We start from the raw sequence: 27,221 nt of genomic DNA, 5'->3' as shown, positions 1-27,221 counted from the left end.
TTTTTTTAGTGTGTCACACCTCAAATAGAACAAGATTTTTTGAATATCTTAGGAATGATTAAGGCAAAAGATCCAAAGATTTATTCAAATGAAGTTCAATTTTTCAATGAAAAAGGTATAGTTTAACATTGTAATTTTATGCAAACATGGTATATTTAAACTTATTTAAGTTTAAACATGATATATTTAAACTAAATTTTGGCTAACCCTCTCACTTGTGATGTTTTAAAAGTTTTTTCTAGTTTCAACTTTAACCTTAAACACCTTAATCTCTTTTATTCTGTAGGATGTAATGTTTTTCCTAATGCATTTCCAAAAAATTTTTCCTCAATGTTTTAAAGTACTGCTTACAGGAAGTAATTTTTTTTAACTACTCTAAGTCAGGTCAGATTTAGGATCATCATGATCACCCTGCTACCCAGTACTGCCTGTCTTGTATGGTTTGCTTTTTTTTTCTAGGCAAAGGCTCGGAGAAATAAACTCAGACTTAAAAAGTCCCCTTAGTTGGGTCTCTTGATTGAAATAATTACTTACCGAAGGCAGATTTTAACTGCATCCAGCTAAAATTCTCCTGCCTTGGAGCTCTTGGTTGAGTAAAGGCTAGAGATATTGTCTCAATAAAAATACTCATCTTAGGCAGATGTTAATTGAATCAAGCTGCTGTCTTGTAGAAAGCCTCTTAGGCAAAGACTTCTCAAGCTTCTATCTACTCCATGGTTTTTACATTTTTGGTAACTGTTGTATTTAATCATAATCGGCTCCTTGATGTGGAGCCGATGAGAAGGAAGCAGCTTCTATTCCTGCTTGGATCCAGGAGGTTATGTAGGAGGCGCATTTGTTAGCAAAGAGAGAAAAGAAATCAGTTCAATGACCATCACAAAAAAATCACAAAAAAAATCCCAGTTAGCTTTAGGGTAGTAGTAAGTAGTGCAATGATAAGATGGGTCTGAAGAAGAAGTATGAGATAAAAGATTTATAGAGATCATTGTATGGTTAGAACCACCTAAAGGAGAAAAAAAAGAAACTGAACACAAGCTAGGGTCAAAGACCCTAGCTTGTGTTTAGTTTGTGTTCAAAGTAAATAGTTTCTCTTGATTAGTTTGTTAAGTATTTTGTTATGTTATGGTAATATAAGTATGATATGAGCTTAGGCTCTTATCAACGTGGTAATATAATTTAAAGTTATAATTAAAAAAGGTAAGGCATTTTTGTTTCAAAAATATTTATTCAATAATTTCATTTCATTTCCAGATAAAAAAAAAAGGATTAAGTCAGAAGTTTGGAATAGTTTTAAAAGGTCAGAGATAGAAAATGCAATCTGCAAATAATGTAATAAAATGTTGAGTTGCAAAGGTTCATCAACAAGTAATCTATGTAATCACTTAAAATCAGTTCATAAAATTAATATTAAAAATAAATCAGAAACGTTCAGCAAAGAAGATACTGGTCCTTCATCTTTTTTAAAAGAAAAAACTAATATTTTAAATTTTATGCAAGTAAAAAGGAATAGCTTACAAGAATTTTATCAAAACTTGCAGCAATGGATGGGTTTTCTATAAATAGCATTACGAAAAGCTCATTCATACGAGAGTCTCTTCAACAACGAGGATATTCATTACCCAAAAAAAACTCTAGAGTAATGGATCTCATTCATGCATTTTTTGGCGAAGCAAAATTTGAAACTATTACAGAATTAGATTCAATTAAAATAAGCGGAAAAAAATTTTCTATAACTTTAGATGAGTGGACAAGTAAAAGAAATCATAGATATTTAAAAATTTATGTACATCACTTAGCAGAAGATTTTAATTTAGGATTAGTTCCAATAGCTGGTTCTTGTGATGCTCAGAGAACATTAGAATTAATATCTGGAAGACTTAAAATATTCAATTTTAATCTAGAAACTGACATTGTTGCTGCAACAGTTGATGGTGCTGCTGTTATGATAAAATTTGGCAAATTATCATGTATAATTAATCAACTCTGCTATTCACATGCAATCCACCTAGCAGTTACTGATGTATTATATAAACATAGAGAAATGGTTGAAGCTGAATCCGAAGTAAATGTTTCAAGTGAAGAATCGGATGATAAAGATGAAGACAAATATGACAAGTATGAAGAACCTTTTTCTTATATTTGTAACCAAGAGCATCATATTCCTATTTTGTCTGACAATTGCAAACATTTCATTTCACAAATCAGAAAAATTTGCAAATTTTTTTGCAAATCTCCAGTAAGAAATACCATTCTTCAAAATTATATAAAATTAAAAAAAGGAAAAGAGTTAAATTTAATTCTTGACTGCAAAACAAGGTGGAATAGTATAGAGGAAATAATTGGAAGATTTTTAGCAGTAAAAGAATGTGTAGTTTTAGCATTGAATGATCTTGGTTCATCTTATATGTGGAATGAAGCTTAATATCCTACACTTTTGGAATTTCATAAAATCTTGGAACCCATTCGTCTAGCAGTAGAAGGCTTAGAGCGATGAGATGCCACTTTATTAACTAGTGAAGGTATATTTTCATTTCTATTAAATGAACTGAAAAATATAAAGTCTAAAATAAGTTTGAATCTATTAAAGGCTTTAGAAGAAAGAATTCAAGAAAGAAGACAAGTTGAATTAGCATCTCTTTTACTTTTTTTGCAAAATCTGGAAAACATTTCTGGTCCAGCAAAAAAATCTAGTATACTTCCTTTAGCTTCAAAAACCGACATCATTAAATTGTCTGAAAGGTTATTGTCTACAATATTTCAAAATTCTATTATAAACACCGCTTCAGATCAAGAGGAAATCGAAGAAACTACTCATCAGAGTAAAGCTTTTTTAAAAGAGGTCATGGAGAATTCAATTAATAAGTTTCTTGAAGAGCCTGCAGAAAACATCACTAACCCAAAAACACTGAGGGCTGAGTTTTTATTATTTGAGGCAACACATAAAAGAACCAAAAACTTAGATTTATTATTTGATGCACTTAAAACTATAAAACCGAGCTCAGTACCTAGTGAACGTGTATTTTCAATTGCAGGCAATTTTGTGTCCAAAATTAGAACAAGACTTAGCCACCATTCAGTGGACATATTATGTTTTTTAAAATCTTATTTTCTCAGAAAAAATTACGATAAGTGAAATAAATATAATACACTGCGACCATTTTCTATAGACGCATGTAGAATTTGACGAATTTACAGTGCTACAGTGGTAATAAAATTGTTCTAACGGTACTTTGAATAAGTGTATGTAAGAAAATAATGATCCATTATGCATCTAATTATTAATTGTCTTGATTGTATTAAAATAATTAAATTTTTAATATTCACGTGGCAATTTTCTATAGGCGCACTAAAGTTTTTACGAGTTTTGTCGCAAATTTCTTATATTCTGTAGTATTTTTTATCTTGTGAGTCGAAATTAAGTTGAACTTAACCAAATGCCGAAAGAAAAGGTCCTTACCGATATTGAAAAAGGTCAAATATTGGCTTATCATCGAGAAAAAGTTCCAAATCGAGAAATTGCTAGAAGATTGAAGAGATCAGATCACGTTATCCGTAATTTCTTGAAAAATCCAACAGATTATGCAACAATCAAGAGAAAACCATAGAAATCTAGGGTTTCAGACCGTGAAAAACACAGAATTGTTTGACACGCATCAAATTTATAAAGAAGTTTGAAAACAATTAAGTCAGATTTGGGTTTAAATGTTTGCAAGGAGACGATTAGAAAAGTTCTTAAAGACATCCCACATATAGTACGATCAAAAATGAATAAAGCACCAAATTTAAAGCTCGTTCACAAACAGAAACGGATGGAATTCGCCCGTGAAAACATGGCACGCATTTTGGGAAGTAAGAAATTTTAGATTAAATTCTCATGAATACTTAAGATGTCTAAATAGCTGAATATTTTTGTTTTCAATAGCAGGTGATTTTTTCGGACGAGAAAAAGTTTAATCTTGATGGGCCTGATGGTTTTAGTGGCTACTGGCGTGTTTTGAGGAAAGAACCCAAATATTTTTCGACAAGTAATTTTGGTGGTGGATCTTTGATGGTTTGGCTTGGGTTTTGTGCAACAGGAAAGTTAAATTTAGCATTTACATCTTGCAAAATGAAAAGTTCTGAGTACATAGATGTGCTAAAATTATGTTTGATTCCATTTAAAAACAAATATCGACGCAAAAAGTTTGTTTTTCAACAAGACAACGCCAGCATTCACACTAGTAACGAGACTAAAGCTTGGTTTGAAAATTGAGCGAATGCTCGCAGTCCAGATTTGAATCCTGTTGAAAACATCTGGGGAATCATTGTAAGACGTATCTATGATGACCAGAAGCAATATAACTCTGTGGCAGAGCTAAAAGTAGCGTTGTCAGAATGCTGGGAGGATATGGAGCCAAAAGTGCTAGAAAACTTGGTGGAAAGTATGCCAAAACGAATTTATCAAGTAATTGAGCAAGAAGGAGGTCCAATCGAGTACTAAAAATGTGATAAAAAATATTTTTTTGGATAGTTTTGTTTAAAAATGTAAACTGCGTCTATAGAAAATAGTCAGCTATCTTTTGAACTTAATTCATTTATGATTGACCTCTTTTCAAATTTGATATTATTTTTTGATAATTTTTGTTATTTTTTTATACTTTATTTATAATTTAATGAAATACACTATAAAAATAAAGTTAAGTACGTTTTTAAGACATAATCCACATGCGTCTATAGAAAATGGTCGCAGTGTATATAAATTAAGCATGTCTCCTTATTCAATTTTTTTTTTTGAAAAATTCGAATACCGGTTAAAACCGGTTTTTCAAAAAGTCGGTTTTTGTCCAAACCCTACTGGTGATTGAACATTGCGCCAGAGGTTCAGTCAGAACGCAAAATTTTTTTTTTTTTTTAATCTTCGCTTCCAACAAGGCTGCAAGCAACAACTATTTGAGTTGGAAGTTACTGGAAAAGATAAGATAAAGTTTGTAGAGCAAATTGATTGACAGACGACTTAAAAGATTGCAAATTATATGAATCAGGAAAGCAAAATGAAGAAAGCAAGTTACAAAGAACTGATGTTTGAGGAAAAAAACTAGTCAAATAACAGTTTTTAGAGCACTTAGAAATAGTCACAGAAAAAGGATGAGACTTAATTGAATGACAAGTAACATGTGAATGAATTTTAGTAGATAAAACAAGAGATGCTAGCTCTTTAGAGCAGTGTTCGTTATAGTACTTGTAGAAAAGAGAAAAAGAGAAGCAACATAATGATGATGTGATAATGGCTGGCTTCAAGAGCAGGTCTAACTATGTTTACAATGTGTTTTTGCACCTTGTCTAAAAGAGAAAGGGCATCATAAGAAGATCCACCCCAGATATGGCTACAGTATCCCATACAAGGGCAGATTTGAGATTTATAGAGATAAAGAATAGAATCCGGAGTTAGAAAGTGTCGAGCATGATAAAAAGATGCAACTTTAGCAGAATTTGATATATGGTTTCAAAAAAAGATAGGAAGTAAGAGTTAATCCTAGCAGATGAAAGGTAGATGACTCATCGAGTACATCAACGTTCATAAATATAGGAAGATCTATATTATTGTGATTTGCTGAAAAAAATTGGGTTTTATCTGAATTGAAGTTCACCAGCCACTGTTAGCCCCATGCTGAAGCAGAAGTGAGATCATTTTAAAGCTCAAACGCCCCCTTCAAGCAATCAGAGAATGTTGGTTATTTATCAAGACAAGAATAAATGGTAGTATCATTAGCAAACAATACAACCTTAGATGTGAGAATGTCTGGAAGATCGTTAATGTAAATTAAAAAGAGTGTATAGGGCCGAGGATAGAACCTTGTGGAACCCCTGAAGTTACAGGATATGAAAAAGAGTGCTGTCCATTGAGGACAACTTTTATACTATGATTGGTAAGGAAGGATTCAATAATCTTCAAGATTTTACCTGATAAACCATAAGAAAGCTCATGGAGAAAACTAGCATGTCTTTAATCTTTATCAAAAGTTTTAGAAATGTCACAAGCGATAGCCTTAACCTCTCCACCTCTATCTAATATATGATAAAACCTATCGGTTTTTACTGTTAGCAAATGAGCTTATGCAGTAACTAAGGCACCTCCAACTATATAAAAGACACATACAAAAAATAAATAATTAAACAAATGAATTTAAAAAAGATATAAAAATTATTACTATAGACATGACCAATGATAGGAACTGATGACACACTCCTTCCAGGCTTTGCTTAGAAAATGAATCCCACAAGGCAGCAGGACATTGAACAGGTTTCGCTGAGTTACATATATAATAGTAAAATTCTAATTTATTATATTCTATTCTATATTATATATTATTATTCTAATATATATTATAGTTGAAATGCGATAATAAATAATAATGTAAAACTAAATAACATAAATTAAAAGTTATGGTTTTGACAAATAACATTAATAACAACATTTATGTGGCTTAGCATGGAATTTAGAAAATATTTTTAATGTTGTTTGTATTCTTTTTAATTTTTAGAAGAGAATTCAGAGGAGAAAAAAAAACTGACCAAAAAACCTCTATTTCTAAAAGACTTCGAGCGGCAACGTTTATTATTGAAAAAAGAAAAAGCTTATTTAAGTGATAGCGATGAAGACATAAATGATTTAGAAGAAAATCAATTGACATATAATGAAGAACAAAAACAGATAAAAGATAGGTATGCATATTTGTATATTACATATAACAGAAAATTATTACACACATAATATATTCATATATATATAAATATATATATATATATATATATATATATATATATATATAAATATATATATATATATATATATATATATATATATATATATATATATATATATATATTAGTGATGTACCGATTAATGTACAACTTATAGAAGACAACTAAAAATTAGATAAATGTTTTTACTAATTTATTATTGCTCTGTTCTTTAAGAACATTGAGCACTCTCTTTGTAGAATGCACTAACATAATTTATGTATATATATTAGTGATGTACCAATTAATCGGCATCGGCATCGGCCTAATCGGCCACTTTTTGTACAATCGGTATCGGCATCGGCCTTTTTTTTAATAATTTACCGATATGCATTACCGATAACATTTTAATACTTTTATCCTGCACTTTGATGATTATTAAATAATAAATAATCTAAACTTTATGCATCGCTTAGAATTTTTAGAAAAATTGTTTATTTTGACTTTGTTTACAGACAAGTTTATTTATTTGGGTCCAAGTATTTGTTTACCAGTACGAATTCCATGAAAAAATTTATCCAATTTAAAGCTCTATGGCTTTATATCTTCAAAACTTTAATAATTAGTTAATTCATCGGTATCGGCCTTTTCCTATCCATCGGCATCGGTATCGACATCGGCCAAAAAAGTGTTATCGGTACATCACTAATATATATATATATATATATATATATATATATATATATATATATATATATATATATATATATATATATATATATATATATATATATATATATATATTTAATTATTCACCTCCCCAAGGCCAAGAAGGCCACTACAGTCAAGGAGGTTTTTTCTCATTACAACTCTCTCTTAACTCTATAACTTTGAAACATGAACCTCGACAAACAAGGCCGCTGCGCGGAGAAACAAGTTGAGTGTGGTACTACCAGGGACGTGGTGGGATCAAACTCAGAACTTCTCGCTTATGAGGCGAATGGTCTACCACTACACCACTACCGCATGTGTGTATATATATATATATATCAGGGATGCGAAGTCCCAAAAGGACTCTGGCTTTATTACTTTTTATTTTTATGGTCTCTGGTGTCCAGAAGCTCTAAACATGTTGGTTAATTAATGACCTGCATAAGAAAAAAAGTTTTGATGTTTAATGACTTGGAACTTATTGTTTTTAAGCCCGGAGTCCTGGAGTCCTTGTCGCCATTATACCTGAGGACTGCGGGTTCAAAAAATGATTGTTCTTCTGACCTATAAGTCTTGATTTCGTCCCCATTAGTAGCCCATAAGCTTTTTTATATTTTTAAAGCTCCTGAATACCAAAAACTAGAAAGAAGTAATCTTTTTGTGACTTTTTTGGCTCTCTGCGTCCCTGATATATATATATATATATATATATATATATATATATATATATATATATATATATATATATATATATATATATATATATATATATGTATGTATATATATATATATTTATATATATATATAAACACACACACACACACATATACATATACACACATAATACCTGCCTTTTATCAAGCCAATTCTTAACAAAAAACATTGTATACCAGGCTAACATAAGTTCCAATGATCCTACTAACACTCCTGTCAATAAATTTTACATCGGTATAAATGAAATACAACTTAAAATTAGATATGCCAACTATAGAAAATCATTTAACATTAAAAATACAAAAATGACACTGAAATATCAAAAAAGTTTCGGAAATTAAAATGGAAAATAATTAAACAGTGCGATGATTACAACTCTACCATGAAATTCTGCAAATATGCATAAATGAATATAAAATTCTATTCTCCAAAAATCAAAATCTGTGAAACAAAAAAAGTGAAATAATATCTAAGTGCAGGCATCAAAACAAGTATTTTTTTGCCCAAATGTTCTGACGTCAAAACAAAACAATTTTGTTTTGTTTTTACGTCAGAACTCATTCCATTGCTTTGTTGTTGTTTTTTCCGTTATTTTCTGTATTTTCTATTTTTTAACGGTTTATTGCCAAAAGTCATGAAACTTTAAGTAGCATCACAAATTTGTGTTTTTTCAAATTTTGTAAACAATTTACATTATATTGAATTGAACTTTTTAAGTTTCAAGAAATATCTATATGTTTTTTAACAAGTACATTCATGTAAAAATATTGCATTACAGATATATTTATGTGTAAACATAGTTCTCTGTTTTAATTTCCTTTTGTAAATATATTCTTAATATGGTTTAAATTTGCATTATTCTGAATGAGTTAAATTGTTTTCTCTTCTTCCAGCTTTTTTTACAAAAATTAGAAATCTTTAGTTAAGAAAATTTTTTTTAAGATTTTTTTTTTTAAATAATCTTTTTTCCCCTTTTTTTTTATTTATAATCTCAGGCCTTGTTATGAGGTTTTGTTGCTTACACATAAGCGTAATGTAAGTAAACGTAATTTTACTTAATAATCATATTTACATCATTAAAACTTACATTCTGTCAGTTGCCTATTTTAAAGTACTGCATTGTAATTTAAATTTAATTTGAAACCACATAAAAAATCACTTAAAGTCTTTGTTTATAAAATATTTATAAAATATTTAAAATTTAAACAATTTTGTTATAAAAAAAAATTATAAAAATTCAAATGTCGTTTGAAAAAAATTTTCTCATTTAAAAAAACTTATAATATTTGTTTCTTAAAACATTTTTTATAAAACACACAGCATTAATTCCATACATTTTCTTTCTCACAAATAAGTTTTTTTTTTAAAAAAAAGAAAAAGAAAAATTTATAAACATTTTAAAAAAAAAAAAAAAAAACTATCAACAATAAACTAGTTAATCATTTCTAATCTGCGTTTATTCAATAAGCAATCTAAAAAATTAATGATAAAGGAAAAACTTTAGCTAAAAAAATCATTTAAAAACTTTTTTAAATCAATTTTTTTCTTCAAACCTGATTATGGTTTATCTGGCAATGCATTTATATACATTTATAAGTGCATGAAGCACTTTTGTATATTAGCACTTTCTCAACAAGATAAAAAAATATTCGAAACTAATCAAACAAAATAGTTAAAATGTAAAATGTATTTTTGAATAACTTGAATTTTTGAGTAACTTGAATTTTTGAGTAATTTGAATTAAATTTATTAAAAAGAATTTTCTTTGTTTTAACTAGTATGGATATTTTAGCAGTAAAAAAAATTTAAACAGAACTTTTTAGGTTTTTTAATAAATTTAAATTAAATTTAAGAAAATAAATTTAAATTTAATAGTATTTAATAATAAATTTAAAATAAATTTAAATTAAAAGATTGATTTTGTTAAAAGTCAGGGAAAATCAGGGAATTTTTTAATTTTGTACTATTTTATTTTGATGTTTTAAATGTTTTATAGTAAATAATATTCATTTTTTAGTTAACTAATTAAATAATCATACAGCTCAAAAGTTTGTTCAAATATCTTATATTTGATCATTATAAAAAAAAAAACTTTTATTCTGGTCATTTATTTACAGTATAAACCAAATAAAAAGTTTATACAAAACATTTTATGTAGGTTTGAGTGGAACCATTATTAATAATTTTGATGAATTTATTAAGTGCTTTTTTGTGTAGGAGTAGCTGCAACATATGAAAAATTTCAAAGTTTCTTTAAACCATATTGTATTTTTATTGTCTTCTTTTAGAATAAATAAAAATTTAAAGTTTTTAAATGACAGTTTATTTCAATTAGGAATGTTTAAGTGGCCCATTGTTTGAGTGGCCCATTGTTTGAGTGGCCCATTGTTTGAAAAATAGCTAGTAAATGGCATAGATAAAAAGTCAAGTGCATGCACATGCCAAGTTCAATTCAATTTATCAAATATATATCAGAGAGCTGTGACAAGTCACAGGAGGGGAAAAACATGTTCAGAAAGTCATGCCAGTATCCTGCTACATTAAACCTGCACAGTCTACATTTGAAAACCAAGGAGTTTTTATAGTAGATCAATTTCATAAAACTTTTGCAGAAATCTCTTTTGCATGCAGTACAAAATAATTTCTCATTGAACTTGTGTAATGAAAATGGTCTACTATATCAAAATATGTTTCCTGATAACACAACTGTTAAATCTTATGAGATGGGTAGAAAAAAACTTGGTTAATAATTTTGGTCATAGGCATTGTTTACACATACTTTTAAAAGAAATACCTGGAAATTCTTTTTTACACCTTTTCTTTTGATGAAAGCCTGAATGATTTTTTTCAAATTTGTTAAATGGATCTCAGTATTCATTTTTGGAACAATGATCTAAATTGTGTTGAATACAAATACTTTGACACTAAATTTTTGAGCTACCCTTCTGCAAAAAATTCACTTAAAAGTATGGCCGTATCTTTGGCAATGATTAATTACAGAAATCTGACAAAACTGTGTACAGATGACCCAAAGTAACCTGCTTACTACTTGATCTTATTAAAGAGCAGCCTGAGCAACTAGAGCTATTCTAAACTATTAAAATTAGGAGTTGCAACCTCCATGTAATCTATGGTGCTTTTAAAACTGTTTTCAATCAAGGAAGTTAATTAAAGCTTCACGCAACCTTTTCCATGGTTCTCCTGCCAGTAGAGGTGATTATGTAACTGTCACTGAACTAAAGATAAATTAACTTTCACTAAATTGAATTTTTTTTGGTTACATAGCTAGTTCATTGCAGAAAATCTTAGTGAGATATCAAACAGGCACCCCAATGATTCCATCTCTTTAAAGATTTGTTTTCAACTGATTAAAGCTTAAGAGTTTAATAATTAAACAAGATGTTTTATGCAGCATCATCAATGGGAGGCAACTTCTGAAATTTTATTTCATTAGAAAGCAGAAGTTTCTGCTGTTAAAATTAATGACAACTAGTTTCGATGCAGAATGTAACATCATGGAATTAAAGGAAAAAAGGTGTGATCTCAAGATGTGATCAACATATTCATGAAAGATTGTTGGCTTATAGTTATATAAATTCTTGAAAAAGTTTATATTAATCTTCTTTTCTTGAAGCAACTAGTTACATCAGTTTAGAGTAGATCCTATCAAAAATAAAACTGATTTACTTATACAGATGAAATCTCTGGAAAATCAGCTTTTACTTCATCTAATTCTTTTCTGCTTGCATTTCTCTTCAAATGAATGTGATCTCGCTTTCACACTAATTCGAAATTGTTAGAAAAAAGTTCATCTAATCTTTTACCAGCATTAAAAAAAAGTCGCACTAGAAATTGTTTAGACAAATTTTGAAATCATCAAAGTTAATATAAAATACAAGGTTTTGTAAAAAGTCTTTATAGGTATTTTTCTTTTAGGTCATGGTCAAGCATTAGTTGAGAGGGGCTATAGGATAAATAGTAATATGCTTAGTGAAAAAAGACAACTGACTATCGAAGGTCTGATGATATCTAACAAGTTAAAGGCTCAACAAGTAAAAATCAACAATGAAAGACTGTTTGTAACACCTTATTGAAATAATTAAAATATCTAGAAGAAAATAGAAAGTTGCAACAAAAGAAATTGAATGTAATGTGATGTTGTTGAATCAAGTAGTATTAGGACTTAAGGAGCTGGAAAAAGTTGTGAGTAAAGTATGAGTTATGAAATGCAAATTATTATTGACTGGTTATTTAAAATAATTTAAATGTTGGTTATTCTTTTGAGATTTTTAATATTTTTAAAATCTTTATTTTTAGTATTAGTTTTTATATTTGTTTCAAAGACCAGTTTTCTAATTTCAATTGTTTTTTAAAAGGGTAAATCTTTTTTATCAAACAAATTATTGGTTTTCCATTTAAAACAGTAATTTATTAATATTTCTTATATATAGAAAGCAGGCTATCTGTTTTCTTTGGGGGCGTGTCTTGGGGTTAATGTCGAAGTTTTAATGCTAATTTATTGAGTAAAAATGAAATAAATGTCAGGGGAATACAAGCAAAATTTAATTGAAAAAATCAGGGAAAATTGTTCAATTTTATTCCAGAATTATAGTGGCAACCCTGTAATTACTGCTTAATGTTTTCCTAATTAACGTTTTTTCTTTTAAAAGACTTTTTAAATAGTTTAATTGAATAAAGTTCGTAACATAAATGTCTTATTGCATAGGTGAAATCACCATTTTGTATGTAAAGTTTAAATGGCGTAATGCTTCTTAACAATGCCTGTAATCTAGTTTTAACTTTTTAACTAATTAGTTTATTTTTTATATTAAATTTTATTTTTTTTTTATAACAAAAATACCAAAATTTATTTCAAATATTGTTGCAAATATTACAAATTAAGTCAGTTCTATACAAAAGAGTGCAAAGAATAAAAAGATATCCAAACATTGTATTAGTTATTATAAATACATTCCTTTTTATTTTATTTTATATATATATATTTTTTTATTAAAGTTCATCAAATTTAAATTTTAGATATATTCAATACATAAATGCTAAATTTAAAGGTTTTTGTCTTGATGATTTGGGTTTTGTGTATCATCTGGTGATTGTTGCTGAGAACTTACGTTGCATTATTTAATTTTTTTAGCTTTAAAAATGTTGACATGGAGGACGATGAGGAGTTACTTAAAATTCGGGAAAAAAGCAAAGATGAAAAAGAAAAAGAAGATGAGGAGTATAAAAAATGGTTAAATAAAGAAGAGGAAAAACAAGTAAAATCAAATGTATGATTATTTCAAATTATATATAGTAATCAATTTATTTTATAAAATGTTATTAGGGGCCAATCAATTTCATTTTTCTGTTATTAGAAAGAAAAAGTTTTTATTTCTATTAAATTGGTTTTTAATTTGTTTACATTTCGTCTTCACAAGATTTTTTAATTGATCATGAAAACTAAACAAAAAAAGTATATTTTGTTTTGGTTCAGTAAGATTTAAATTTTAACTGAGTTAAACAAAAAACTTATTTTATGCTTTTAACACTTTTTTTTTAAACTTTAAATCTTCAAGTTTTGAAATTGGTAAAATTATGACAAAAGTGTTTTATTCTTTAATGAACTCAAAATGAAGCCTGAAAGTTTTAGAATTGAAACTTTATTTCCTTAACTTGTGGGAAATTTTGTAAGAAGAATGTTTCAGTAATAACTTTTAGTAACAGATCTACTTTTTTAATCAATTTTTTTTTAATACTTTTTATAACTTTAATAGTTCTGCATCCTTTCTATGTTTAAACTGATAGTTCAATTTTCTTAGATACTGTGATACTTTAGTGTGGAGTCCTGAAGTTTATATTTTTTCTGAGAAAAATATTGTTCTGAGTTTCTATAAGTTATAAGTTGAATTCGAAAAATATTGTATAAAGTTGGTATAAAGAGTTAACTTTTTAGCTTTTACTTGATGAATATTGGAAAGATGGGAAAATAGACGAAGATGAAAAGTTTTTACGTGATTACATCCTAAAGAAGCAGTATATAGATAAAGATAACGATAGGTATCATTATAATGTTTTTTTATGTTTGATTTCTGATGTAGTTTTTAATGTTTATGTATGTATGTATATATATATATATATATATATATATATATATATATATATATATATATATATATATATATATATATATATATATATATAACTTTAAATTAATGGTTTTAACTTTCTGACAACACGCAAATGTTGGACGAAAGTCACAAGTAATTAAAAGTGACATATATATATATATATATATATATATATATATATATATATATATATATATATATATATATATATATATATATATATATATATATATATATATATATATATATAGAAGGAAAAAAATGATTCTTATGCCAACAAATACGTCACTTTTAATTACTTGTGACTTTCGTCCAACATTTGCGTGTTGTCAGAAAGTTAAAACCATTAATTTAATTACAAATTAATTGTTTTTTTTTAAAAACCGCAAAAACACAAATTTAATTGACCAGAGTGTTTTTAAAAATATTCTGAATGTTTTTAATAATATAAATGTTTTTAATAATATAATTTTTGTTTTTATTTTTTTAATAAAATGTTTTTATTTTTTTTTACTGTAAATCATGCACGGAGTGTTGCTACATCGACTATCTTAAAGCCTGAACCCCACTAAGTGTCCTCTGGTCTCAGTGTCAATGTAGAAGTATATGGCAATTGTCCTGATGGGATACCCTGAAAATAGTCCTTTTGGAATAACACAAAGGGATACACTAACAAAAATTATGGGATAACAGTCTCGGATGAAAGCTGGTGGTCTTCTTGTAGCCATACTGTACCATAAGGCGCAAATCCATACCATACTCGAAACATCCATGAAACACATATCTATAATGTATGTTTATCACCCTAATAATACAGACCACATGGTAACTACTCATAAAATAAATAATTCTGCTCCATCACTGACACTGTCTATACCTCACATTTACGCTCGACACTAACAAGTATATAGTTAATAGCACAACAATTAATGACTCTTCCTTTCCTCGACTATTGTCCATTGTTCCTGTTTATATTTACTACATTTTACTTAGATCAATTTTAGTATTTCTCTACTTAAAGGTTATTTGTTTTCCACTAGACATCTGCGCTTTTATTTCAATCTGCTTACTTATTTCCATGTAGGCTGTTGAGCAACGACTATTTTCCTGACAGCTACTAACACTATAAGTGAATTAATTCACTTAACATAACATACTGAGAAGAATACTAACAGCATCAGCAAACACATGCTTAAGCACATACACCTCACATCCTGAATTGACACTTTGCTTTTCTTTTTTATAATTTATTTTGATTTTCTTCTATTAATATTCTTAATATTATAATATCCTTATTATTAAATAATTACTGTTAACCACCCATTACACAATATCAGCTGCACTACACATAAATGAATGGAGGCAACCTGCTAGCTGTTTTATAAAACAAATAGTTCTACTCCACATCAGATACTTTTCATAACATTACATTATATGATTAGTAGCTACCTGCTAACTGTTTTATAAAGCAAATAATCATACTCCACTTCAGATACTTCTCATAACATCACAGCCACATATTCCCAGTAATTCTTGACATATTCCCAGTAATTCTTGTTATTTATAGAAATTATAAAACACACTTTTGCACTACATACATTAACTGTTAGGTTACAAATTTTCATATGAATTTAGATTAAAAATTTGTAAAATATATATACAAGCTATTGTTGCTATATTGTTGTCATTCTGTTTTAATATTCTAGATTATCTAGTTGTAATAGTTTTTTAAACATACATGTTATATGAGTACTAGAATTCACGTCTAGCATATGTTATGCCAGTTTAAATGACTTTCGACTAATTTTGTACTAAATGCTCATACTAGTGGTAACACATGCTATTACACACATACATTACATTGACTATTTACATTACATGCACAGCTATAAAATAACTATAAAATAGTTCACTCTCACTGACCCTGGTTATACTGCAACAACCCACTGACTCTTGTCAAAAAATTACTTACAATTGTATGCAAGTTGTACTGAACCCCATTAAGTGTCCTTTGGTCTCAGTGTCAATGCAGAGGTTTGTAAAAATTGTCCTGATGCCAAACCCTGAGAATAGTCTTTTTGGGATAACACAAATGGATATAAATGATGGTAACATAAATGGATACTCTGACAAAAAGATACCCTGGTTTACACCCAGAGTGGAACATTTTATGGGATACCAGTCTCAGATAAAAGAGAGAGGTCTTCTTCTTCTTCTTTTTTTTCAACATCTTCGCTTCCAACAAGGCTGTAAGCAACCATTATTAAAGTTGGAAGTTACTGGAAGAGAAAAGATGAAGTTTATAGAGCAAGATAACAATTGACAGATGACTTAAAAGGTTGCAAATTATACAAATCAGGAATGCAAGATAAAGGAAGCAAATTCCAAAGAACTGATGTTCAAGGAAAAAAACTAGATGAATAAGAGTTTGGAACACTAAGGAACAGTCACAGTAAAAAGATGAGACTTAATTGAATGACAAGTAACACGAGAGTGAATTTTAGAAAATGGCTCAAGAGACGCTACCTCTTTAGAGCAACGCCCATTATAGTATTTGTAGAAAAAAGAAAGAGAAGCAACATTACGATGATGTAATAATGGTTGGAGGTTCTCCAATGGCACAAGAGACGCTACCTCTTTAGAGCAATGCCCATTATAGTATTTGTAGAAAAAAGAAAGAGAAGCAACATTACGATGATGTAATAATGGTTGGAGAGTTCTCTGCAAGAGTAGGTCCAACTATGTTTACAATGTCTTTTTGCATCTTATCTAAAAGAGAAATCGCATCATTGAAAGATCCACCCCAGATATGGCAACAGTATTCCATACAAGGACAAATTGGAGATTCATGGAGATAATCAATAGAATCCAGAGTAAGAAAGTTGCGAGCATGATAAAGAGATGCAACCTTAGCAGATACTAATTTTGCATATAAATTAAGAGTTAGTCCTAGAAGATGAAAGGTAGATGACTCATTGAGTACATTACCGTTCATAAATAAAGGAAGATCTAAATTATTGCGATAGCAATTTGCTAAAATAAATTTGGTTTTTTTCAAGTTCACCAGCCACTGTGAGCCCCATGCTGTTGCAGAAGTGAGATCCTTTTTAAGCTAAAATGCTCCCTCCAAGCATTCAGAGAGTATTGGCTTCTTATGATGACAAGAATAAATGGTAGTATCTTTAGCAAACAATGCCACCTTAAATGTAAGAATATCTTGAAATGTAAATTAAAAAGAGTATAGGGCCAAGGATAGAACCTTGTGGAGCCCCTGAAATGACAGGATACAAAGAAGAGTGCTGTCCATTAAGGGCAACTTTAATACTACAATTGGAAAGGAAGGATTCAATAATCTTAAAGATTTTTCCTGATACGATTCCTGTAAGAAGAAAGCTAATGGAGAAGACCAGCATGTCAAACTTTATCAAAAGCTTTAGAAATGTCAAGAGCGATAGCCTTAACCTCTTCACCTCTTATGCGCCATAAAACCTATCAGTTATTACTGCTAGCAAATCAGCTGTAGAACGAGAACATCGAAATCCATATTGATGATCAAAAAGTAAGTTATTAGATTTAAAATGGTTAAGTGTTTGTTAATTAAAGACTCAAAAACCTTGCTTATGATAGGAAAAAGACTAATGGGACAGTAGTTAAAAGAGTCAGATCACTCTCCAGAGTTTTTGAAAATAAGGATAACAGATGCCGCTTTCCAGCATGCCGGAAAACAAGACTGATAAGCACTTTTCAAATAGTTTTTAAAGTATAGAGGACAGCTCCGGAGAACACTTCTGCAAAACTATAACAGGTATGTTGTCCAGACCACAAGCTGTAGAAGAGTCTAAGCAGGAAGTCACTTTAGGTACAGAAGCTGGAGTGATGCGATTATCAAGCAATCAATCAGCCTGTTTGTCTTCTATATCAGATAGAATGCAACTAGTGGAATCAAGAGATGAGATAGATAAAAAGTTCTTAGCAAACAATTCAGCTTTGTCTTTAGGTGAGGTGTCAAAATCTGAACCATACAAAAGGAGCGGAATAAAAGATTTGCTCTTATTATTGATACTGTTAAAGATTCTCCAGAAGTCAGGAGAGCCTAATTTTTGTGATGAAATACAAATTTTATGACCTGACAAATAGCCGGCTTTTGCGTTAGACAAAACCTTTGTACAATGGTTTCTAGCAATAGTAAACAGTCATCTGTTTTCTGGGGAATTGTTTTGCTGATAGATATGGAAGTAATGGTTTCGATTGGAAATTGCAGCAGCTCAATATGAGATAAACCATGGATAAGAGAAAGCTTGAATTGGAATTGTCAAGGGGGAATAAAAGATTTTATGCCAGCCTGAATACACGAAGTTATGTAAGTAGTACATTTGTCAGCGGGAAGACAAAAGATTTCTACCCAAGGGCCATCACAAAGAAAATCATGGAAAGAGTCTCAGTCAGCTTTAAGGTAGTTGTAAGAGGTATGATGATAGGCGGATTCAGATGATGAAGAAGAATGAGATCATAGTTTAGATAGATCAAACTGTGATCAGAAGCACCTAAGTGCGAATGTGTGAACAAGACATAAGTTGGGTAGATAAGGTAAATGATTCAGGTTGTCTGGAAAGTGAGTTAAAAAGTTAACTAATTGAGTGAGAAGAGATTGAGAAAAGCAAAGGTTGTGGGTCTTAATGCCTGCAGAGTCACTGACACTAGAGTCAAACCATTCAGTGTGATGAGCATTGAACTCAACAATAGCAGCTATATTGGCTGATGGATAAAGAGAGAGAGAGCTTGGTCAATTTAATCAGAAATAGCAACGAAAAGAGTGCAGTTTTGAGGTAAAGGAGAGAGATATAACACAAAAAGAAAGGCAATAGAGTGGAGTGGTGCTAAATGAAAGCACATTAAAGAATAGTTGGTTGATTCAAACCTAGTTTCCCGACAAATGGTTGAATTCTTACAAGTGTAAATGCCCAGGTTAAGCATGTGACTATTGGAGTTTTGACGAATTAAAGGAAGATAACCATCAACACTAAGATCGCAAGATGAGGGAGCTGAACTCAAATTAGTCTCACAAAGAGCAAGTAGGTCTAAAGAACTTTGCAAGAAATAAGACTCAACAGAAGAAAAGTTACTGCAAAGACCACGAATATTAGTGGATGATAGGTTTAGAAATTTGATATGTTTAGAAAACATTGTGTTTTTTGTGTTTTATAGGTATTGGTACTTTTTAAAATTGTAATAACCATAAAACTGAGACCACATGATAACTACTTATAAAAATTTATAAAAATCAGCATTGTAGATTTGGTTGATAAACCAATAATCTGCTTATCTGTAAGAGATAATTTTACAAATGTTGGATAGCGAGTTTACTTTCTGGTAAGAGAATAAATGCTAAAAGTGATAGTATTTCTCGGGAATTCCATCTTGCATTATTTTATTTAGGTATTTTCTGAAACTTTATTTTAGGAAATTTTCCAGATTCTTAAAAAAAATACCAGAGTTGAATAAATTAGTGACAAATATCAGCAACAATTGTTTTTCTGATATTTATTTATTCAAACATTGCAACGTTTTCAAGAAAAATTTTTAAAAATGACATTGCATTTTACCATATTTTCAAAACTTTATTTTAGTTTACATTTAGATCATCTTTTTATTAAAATTTTATAAAAGATATTTTGTTTTGTGTTGCTTCCTTATTTCATATTAAAAAAGTTCATTCATAACTCTTCATATTTGTGAATTTTTTTTTAATTAAAAAAGTTTAGAAATTGTATTGAAATAATTCTAAGTAATAAAGCAAATAATTATAAGAAAAGACTTTAAACTTAAAAGACAGTTGAAATGGAAATGAATATGTTCAATATTTTCAAAAATGCTATATTTTATGTAATTCAAATATTACCAAACAAATTTTTTCTACTGTTCATAAAAAAAAGATTTTATTTAAGTTGTTAAATAAGCATGTCATTATTTAGTGTATTAATTAAAAAATGTACCACATATACTCTCATATAAGTCAAGTATATAATATCATATATACTCACATTTAAGCCAAGTATGTCATACATACCTGCATATAAGTCAAGTATATAAGGCCAAACAAATTCATAAACTAACAAATATTTTTTTGATGTTTTCTTAATTCAACTTATAGCCTGGTTTCCAAAAATGTGACTTGAAATGGTTTTTTTTTTTTAAAATCTCATATTTACCTAAATACTTTGTAAAGAAATATTATATTTTAAATGTGCAAGAAATTTTTCACTATTTTTGTTTATAAAAGTAAAGTTTGACTCTACCTAAAAAGAAGAATAAGCTTACAATATATTTAGCTATTTAAAAAAAATTTGACGTAGGGTTTATTTTGTCAGCGTAAACCAACTTACAGGAGTGTGAAGTTGATGCAGGCAATCTCCAGTAATACCTTCCAAAGTAATGAAAAAGCTTTAATTCAATTTTCTTGATGAAAAAGTCACCCACAAACCAAAAGTTTAAATTTACAATATATGCGTATGGATAAAATTGCAAACAATTTTATGATAATTGTGTTTTAATTAAAATTTTTATAATTGGAGAGTTATTATGTAGTTATTAAGCTTTTCGCAGTTTATTGTAACATCATAACATTGTAAGTCACAAATAAATATAAAATTACAAACTTAAATAAATATTCTACAAATATGAACAGCTACTGTGTATATTGAAAAAATGTTGTGTAGTATTCAACTTAAATAAAGCATAATATACAATTCTTATGCTTTGTTAGACAAAATAAGTCTAAGCTGGATGTTTCTTTTTGTAGATGTCAAAAAGATCAAAAAATGAAGACACTTGATTGCTTCTTCTGCACACTGATTTGTTTTGGGTATTTCCAGTCTCTAGGGTTTCTGATTCCAAAACTTTTTCACCAAGTTTAACGCTTTTTTGTAACCCTGCAAGCTGCTACATAGCTTCCTTTAATCATCAGAATTGTAAGTTTGGTTGATAAACCAATGGTCTGCTTATCTAAAAGAGATAATTCTAAAAATGTTAAGTTGTGAGTCTCTTCTCTCTTGTAAAAGAATAAATCCCAAAAGAGCAAATTATGTCTTAGGAATTCCTTTTTGCTAATTTAATTTAGGTGTTTTCTGAAACTTCACTTTAGGAAATAATCTAGATTCTTCAAAATAATACCTGAGTTAAATGAAATAGAAATTTCATATCATCATGCCATTATGCTGTTTCAGTAATCACTTTTCAGTAATCATTCTTAAAATTCTTTACAAAGTTCTTTACAAATTCCCGGATAAACAGAAATTTGATATTGGGCAACATGTTGTTTCCCCCTAGTTCTTTATCCATTACTACACAAAAGACTTGGTCAAGAACATGTTGTTGACAACCAATGAGTTGTGGTTCTTTAAGATTCTTTTCAATAAAGCATCTTTGTAACTGACTGACAATCCCATTCCTTCTTCTACAATCATCTTTATACTCTTCCATAAATTCTATTCATTAAGAGTAGCTGTTATAACTTAACAACATAATCTGCTTTTTTAACTGATAGATCTAGTGCTTGTAACCTAACTTCTCTTTGTTTATTCTTCAAAACTAACACTTGATATTCTCAGAGACTAATACGTTTACCATTAAAGTGGGATGACCAGCTTTACAAATTTAGTGTTTTCTTCATTTCTTCTTTAAGTTTAACAGCTTCTTTAATAGTTAATCTGAATATACCAGGCTGTGAAGGTGTCTGAATGTCGATATGATATCTTGAGATAACTGTTGACAAATCGTTGCTGTTTTTCTTGTTGATAACTTTTAAGATGTTACTAATTTGGTTGCAGTTTTGGTTTTGAAGATAAAAATCTTTTGTTTAACTGCAGAGCCATTCCCCTTCTTTTTTTTGTTTTTGTGATATCAAAAACTTTATTTAATGGATTATAATTTCTTTGTTTTGAACATTTATTATACGTCTTCAGCATTTTATCCAGTTTTTTCTTTACAACTTGAATTGATTAATGTAGAAAATTTAATTTGAAAAAATAAACTTGTTACTTCTTTCTCAATGTGTTCGTGTCTCCCTTGATGGATTCTTCCAGGAACAGATAGCAACTAACAATTTGGATTTTGATATAATATTTGAATATATTTGTGAAATGCAATAATAATATTATTATTGCCTATTGTACTTCTATATTATCAAGTATGTATGTATGTATGTATGTATGTATGTATGTATGTATGTATGTATGTATGTATGTATGTATGTATGTATGTATGTATGTATGTATGTATGTATGTATGTATGTATCTATGTATGTATGCATGTTTGTAATATATTCTGAAGGGACTTTAGTTTGCACATTAAAAAAAGGTTTGTGCTGGTATGATCTAGATAACTAGGTGCAAAAAAATCTTTAAATTGATTATAATGTAAAATTATTAAATAATTTTAACAATTTTTTTAAACAGTTATAATAAGTGCAAATTACTATTTACTAAATTGAAAGTTATTATAACTTCTTAGGTAAATAATTAGCATGCTTAAAATATTATATATATTATACAAAAAGAGTTAAGGGTTTTTTTTTTTTTTACTGGTATAAAAATAATACAGTTTTCTTTATGTTTTTGTTGATATGTTATTATTAGTTTTTTAATATTTAAGTTTTATATTATTTTATATATATTAAATTTTATATATATTAAATTTATTGTTGTCAAATGTATTTTTAATTAAATATTTGACAAAAGTATGGATTGAATTCAGCTAAAAACGTCTTCAAATACACCACAGTAAATGTTTCTGAAATACTTTTAAAAACTCTCTGAAAGCGTGGCTTGACATATTGAAATTGTACTTAAGAAAAAAGGGCAGATGACTAAATATTAAATAAATTTGAAAAACTAATATTTGTTTAAAAAAATTAAATGTCCACATACATACAGATTCTTGCAATTTTATAAAGTTTTCACAACTACTATAATAATGCTTGTCACCAAATGTGTCATTAGAGGACATCATAATTTTTTTATAATAAGTGCATCTATCTGCACATAGAGGCCATTTCACCCCATTTGTTAAGTAAGTTTGTTCCTTTATAAAATAAAATTTCGAATTTTCTATTCAAACAAAAATAACAATTTTTCGAAACCAGGTTGTATGGCTGGCAATGCCTAATAACTTTTCTTTCAATAGATAGCACAAAATTGCTTTAACTCCCATATTTCTTTGGAAAACTCTGTGTTGTTTTTATATTTATTGTTGATTTTAAAAGATTTGTTTAATGAACTTTAAAATAGGGTAGAAACGTTTTTTCTAAATGGTGGGTTGTACCAAATGATATTACACTTCAAAGCAGTCAATGTAGCCAAAGGAGTAATAAAGCTCTATTTAAAAATTTAAATTAAATTTCGATATTATTGAGCACTTTTCTACGATTGAGAATTTTGTATTTTTTATACAATATTAAACCGAGCAACTATTTGTATATATTTACATATATATATATATATATATATATATATATATATATATATATATATATATATATATATATATGTATATATATATATATATATATATAGTCAGATCAGGTGATCCTGCTACTGGTAACATGTAACCCAGTACAATCTGCTTCATGTCCTGCTGCCTTGTAGGATTTGCCTTTTTAGGCAAAGGCTAGGAGATGCCAACTCCGATTTAAAACACCCCCTGCCTTGGGGCTCTTGGTTGAGTAAAGGCTAGAGATGGTGTCTCAATAAAAATACTCATCTTGGGCAGATGTTAAATGCACCCGGCCACTGTCTTGTAGAAGGCCTCCTAGGCAAAGACTTAAAGGGTAAACAGATTCTATCTGTTGACCAGCCTCGCACCCCTTCTTCATCTATTAGGCTGGCGCAGATGTATTTTTAATACATTGTTTCCAGTTTAGGATGTTGAATGCTGGATCTTCTTGACTCAATGCGTGGGTTTTGCTTGTGACTCTGTTTTTATGACTAGGCAACTCATTCTATTATCTCCCAATGAGGGTACAGCTCTAAAACTCAGTTTTATGGTTCTGAGGCCGGCTGGTAGTCAGGTTTCCCGAACTCTGTGGTAGCTCTCAGAGAGGCTGATTCCATCAACAGCTGAAAAATATCAAAGTATTAACAGTGTCATGTTGCGCATGGATGGTGTCCCTGTTTGTACTTTTGGTGTGCATTGCGGAGGCCACATTTGGAGCCCTTTGTTACAGCTTAGGGTTTATTAATTGTAATGATGCAATTGCTTGGGGTATTAAACGGTGTTCTGAGTACTATCTATGCTTTGAGTCAAGTTCTTCAATCTAATTTAAAAATAAATAAAGTACCAAAAACTATAAAACACAAAAAACCATAATCATCACCAAGTTCTCTAAACCTATCATTCACTAATATTCGTGGTTTTCGAAGTAACTTTTCTTCTGTTAAGTCTTATCTCTTGTAAAATTCACCAGACCTACTTGCTCTTTGTGAGACTAAGTTGAGTTCGGCTGTCTCATCTTGTGATCTTAGTGTTGATGGTTATCTGCCTCTAATTCGTAAAGACTCCAATAGTCACATGCTTGGCCTGGGCATTTACATTCGTAAGAATTCACCCATTTGTCATGAAACTAGGTTTGAATCCACAGACTATTCTTTCATGTGCTTTCGTTTAGCATCACTTCACTCTATTGCCTTTGTCTTTGTTCTATATCGCTCTCCTTCATCTCAAGACTGCACTCTTTTTGACATTATTTCTGATCATATTGACCAAGCCCTCTCTCTTTATCCATCAGCTAATATAGTTGTTGTCGGTGACTTCAATGCTCACCACTCTGAATGGGTTGGCTCTAGTGTCAGTGACTCTGCAGGCATTAAAGCCCACAACTTTTGCCTTTCTTTTCCCTAACTCGAATAGTCAACTTTCCAACTCGCTTTCCTGACAACCCGAATTATCTACCTTCTCTACTCGACTTATGTCTTGTTTCTGATCCTAGTCAGTGCTAAGTTTCTCCACATTCACCTTTAGGTTCTTCTGATCACAGTTTGATCTCTCTAAAACTAATATCTCATTCTTCTTCATCACCTGAATCCCCCTATTATCGAACCTCTTACAACTACAGTAAAGCTGACTGGGATTCTTTCCATTATTTTCTTCGTGATGGCCCTTGGGTAGAAATCTTTTGTCTTCCTGTCGACAAATGTGCTTCTTACATAACTTCGTGGATTCAGACTGGCATGGAATCTTTTATTCCCTCTCGACAATTCCAGGTCAAGCCTCACTCTCCTCCATGGTTTTCCTCACACTGTGCTGCTGCAATTGCCAATCGAAACCATTACTTCCATATTTATCAGCAAAACAATTCTCCAGAAAACAGACGTCTGTTTATTACTGCTAGAAACAATTGTAAAAAGGTTTTGTCTAACGCCAAAACCCGCTATTCTCAGGTCATGAAATCTCGTATCTCATCTCAAAAATTAGGCTCTCGTGACTTCTAGAGAATCTTTAATAATATCAATAATAAGGGCAAATCTTTAATTCCACCTCTCTATGGTTCAGACTTTGTCACCTCACCTAAAGACAAAGCCGAATTGTTTGCTTAAAACTTTTCATCAATATCATATTTTGATTCCACTAGTTGCGTTCTACCTGATATTGCCAACAAACAGGTTGATCCATTGCTTGACATTCATATCATTCCAGCATCTGTATCTAAAGTGATTTCCTGCCAAGACTCTTCTATAACTTGTGGCCCGGACAACATACCTGTTATTGTCTTGCAGAAGTGTTTTCCGGAGCTGTCATCTATACTCTCAAAACTATTCAACAAGTGCTTATCAGAGTCTTGTTTTCCAGCCTGCTGGAAAGCCGCATCTGTTATCCCTATCTTCAAAAATTCTGGGGAGCGATCTGATTTGTCTAACTACCGTCCCATAAGTCTTCTTCCTATCATAAGCAAGGTTTTTGAGTCTTTAATTAACAAACACTTAATTTCTCATCTTGAAGCTAATAACTAACTTTCTGACCATCAATATTAATTTCGATCTTCTCATTCTACAGCTGATTTGCTAACAGTAATAACTGACAGGTTTTATCGTGCATTAGATGAAGGTGGAGAGGTTAAGGCCATCGCTCTTGACATTTCAAAAGCTTTTGATAAAGTTTGGCATGCTAGTCTTCTCCATTAGCTTTCTTCTTATGGTGTATCCGGCAACATCTTTAAGATCATTGAATCCTTCCTTTCCAATCGTAGCATAAAAGTTGTCCTCATGGACAACACTCTTCCTCTTATTCTGTAACTTCAGGGGTTCCTCAAGGTTCTATCCTTGGTCCTATACTCTTTTTAATTTACATTAACGATCTTCCAGATATTCTCACATCTAAGGTGGCATTGTTTGCAGATGATACTACCATTTATTCTTGTCGAGATAAGAAACCAACACCCTCTGATTGCTTGGAGGGGGCATTTGAGCTTGAAAAGTATCTCACTTCTGCTACAGCATGGGGCTCACAGTGACTGGTGAACTTTAATTCAGATAAAACTCAATTTTTTTCAGCCAATCGTTATCGCAATAAGTGAGATCTTCCTATATTTATGAATGGTGATGTACTCGATGAGTCACTTACTCTTCATCTTCTAGGATTAACTCTTACTTCCAATCTTTCTTAAAAACCATATATCAAATCAGTTGCAAAATTAGCATTTGCTAAGGTTGCATCTCTTTATCGAGCTCGTCACTTTCTTACTTTGGATTCTATTCTCTATCTCTATAAATCTCAAATCCGGCCTTGTATGGAATACTGTTGCTATATCTGTGGCGGATCTTTCAATGACGCGATTTCTCTTTTAGATAAGATGCAAAAAGACATTGTAAACATTGTTGGACCTGCTCTTGCAGCTAATCTCCAACCATTATCACATTGTCGTAATGTTGCTTCTCTTTCTCTTTTCTACAAATACT

At 29.8% G+C, this 27,221-nt stretch overlaps 1 protein-coding gene across 1 annotated transcript in view; it reads left to right on the top strand.

The window, feature by feature from the left end:
- LOC100212289 (protein KRI1 homolog) overlaps positions 1-27,221 on the top strand; it is an 81,514-nt gene that overhangs the window by 22,361 nt on the left and 31,932 nt on the right. The window contains exons 3-6 of the mRNA XM_065801137.1: positions 10-115; positions 6,522-6,702; positions 13,298-13,433; positions 14,099-14,202. Coding sequence (XP_065657209.1) covers positions 10-115; positions 6,522-6,702; positions 13,298-13,433; positions 14,099-14,202 — 527 coding nt within the window. The remainder of the gene's footprint in view (positions 1-9; positions 116-6,521; positions 6,703-13,297; positions 13,434-14,098; positions 14,203-27,221) is intronic.

This window comes from Hydra vulgaris, chromosome 07, assembly GCF_038396675.1.
Source record: "Hydra vulgaris chromosome 07, alternate assembly HydraT2T_AEP".
In the NCBI taxonomy this organism is placed as follows: Eukaryota; Metazoa; Cnidaria; class Hydrozoa; order Anthoathecata; family Hydridae; genus Hydra; species Hydra vulgaris.
Note: the sequence above shows the minus strand (reverse complement) of the source record. Positions and strands in the feature narration are given on the sequence as shown.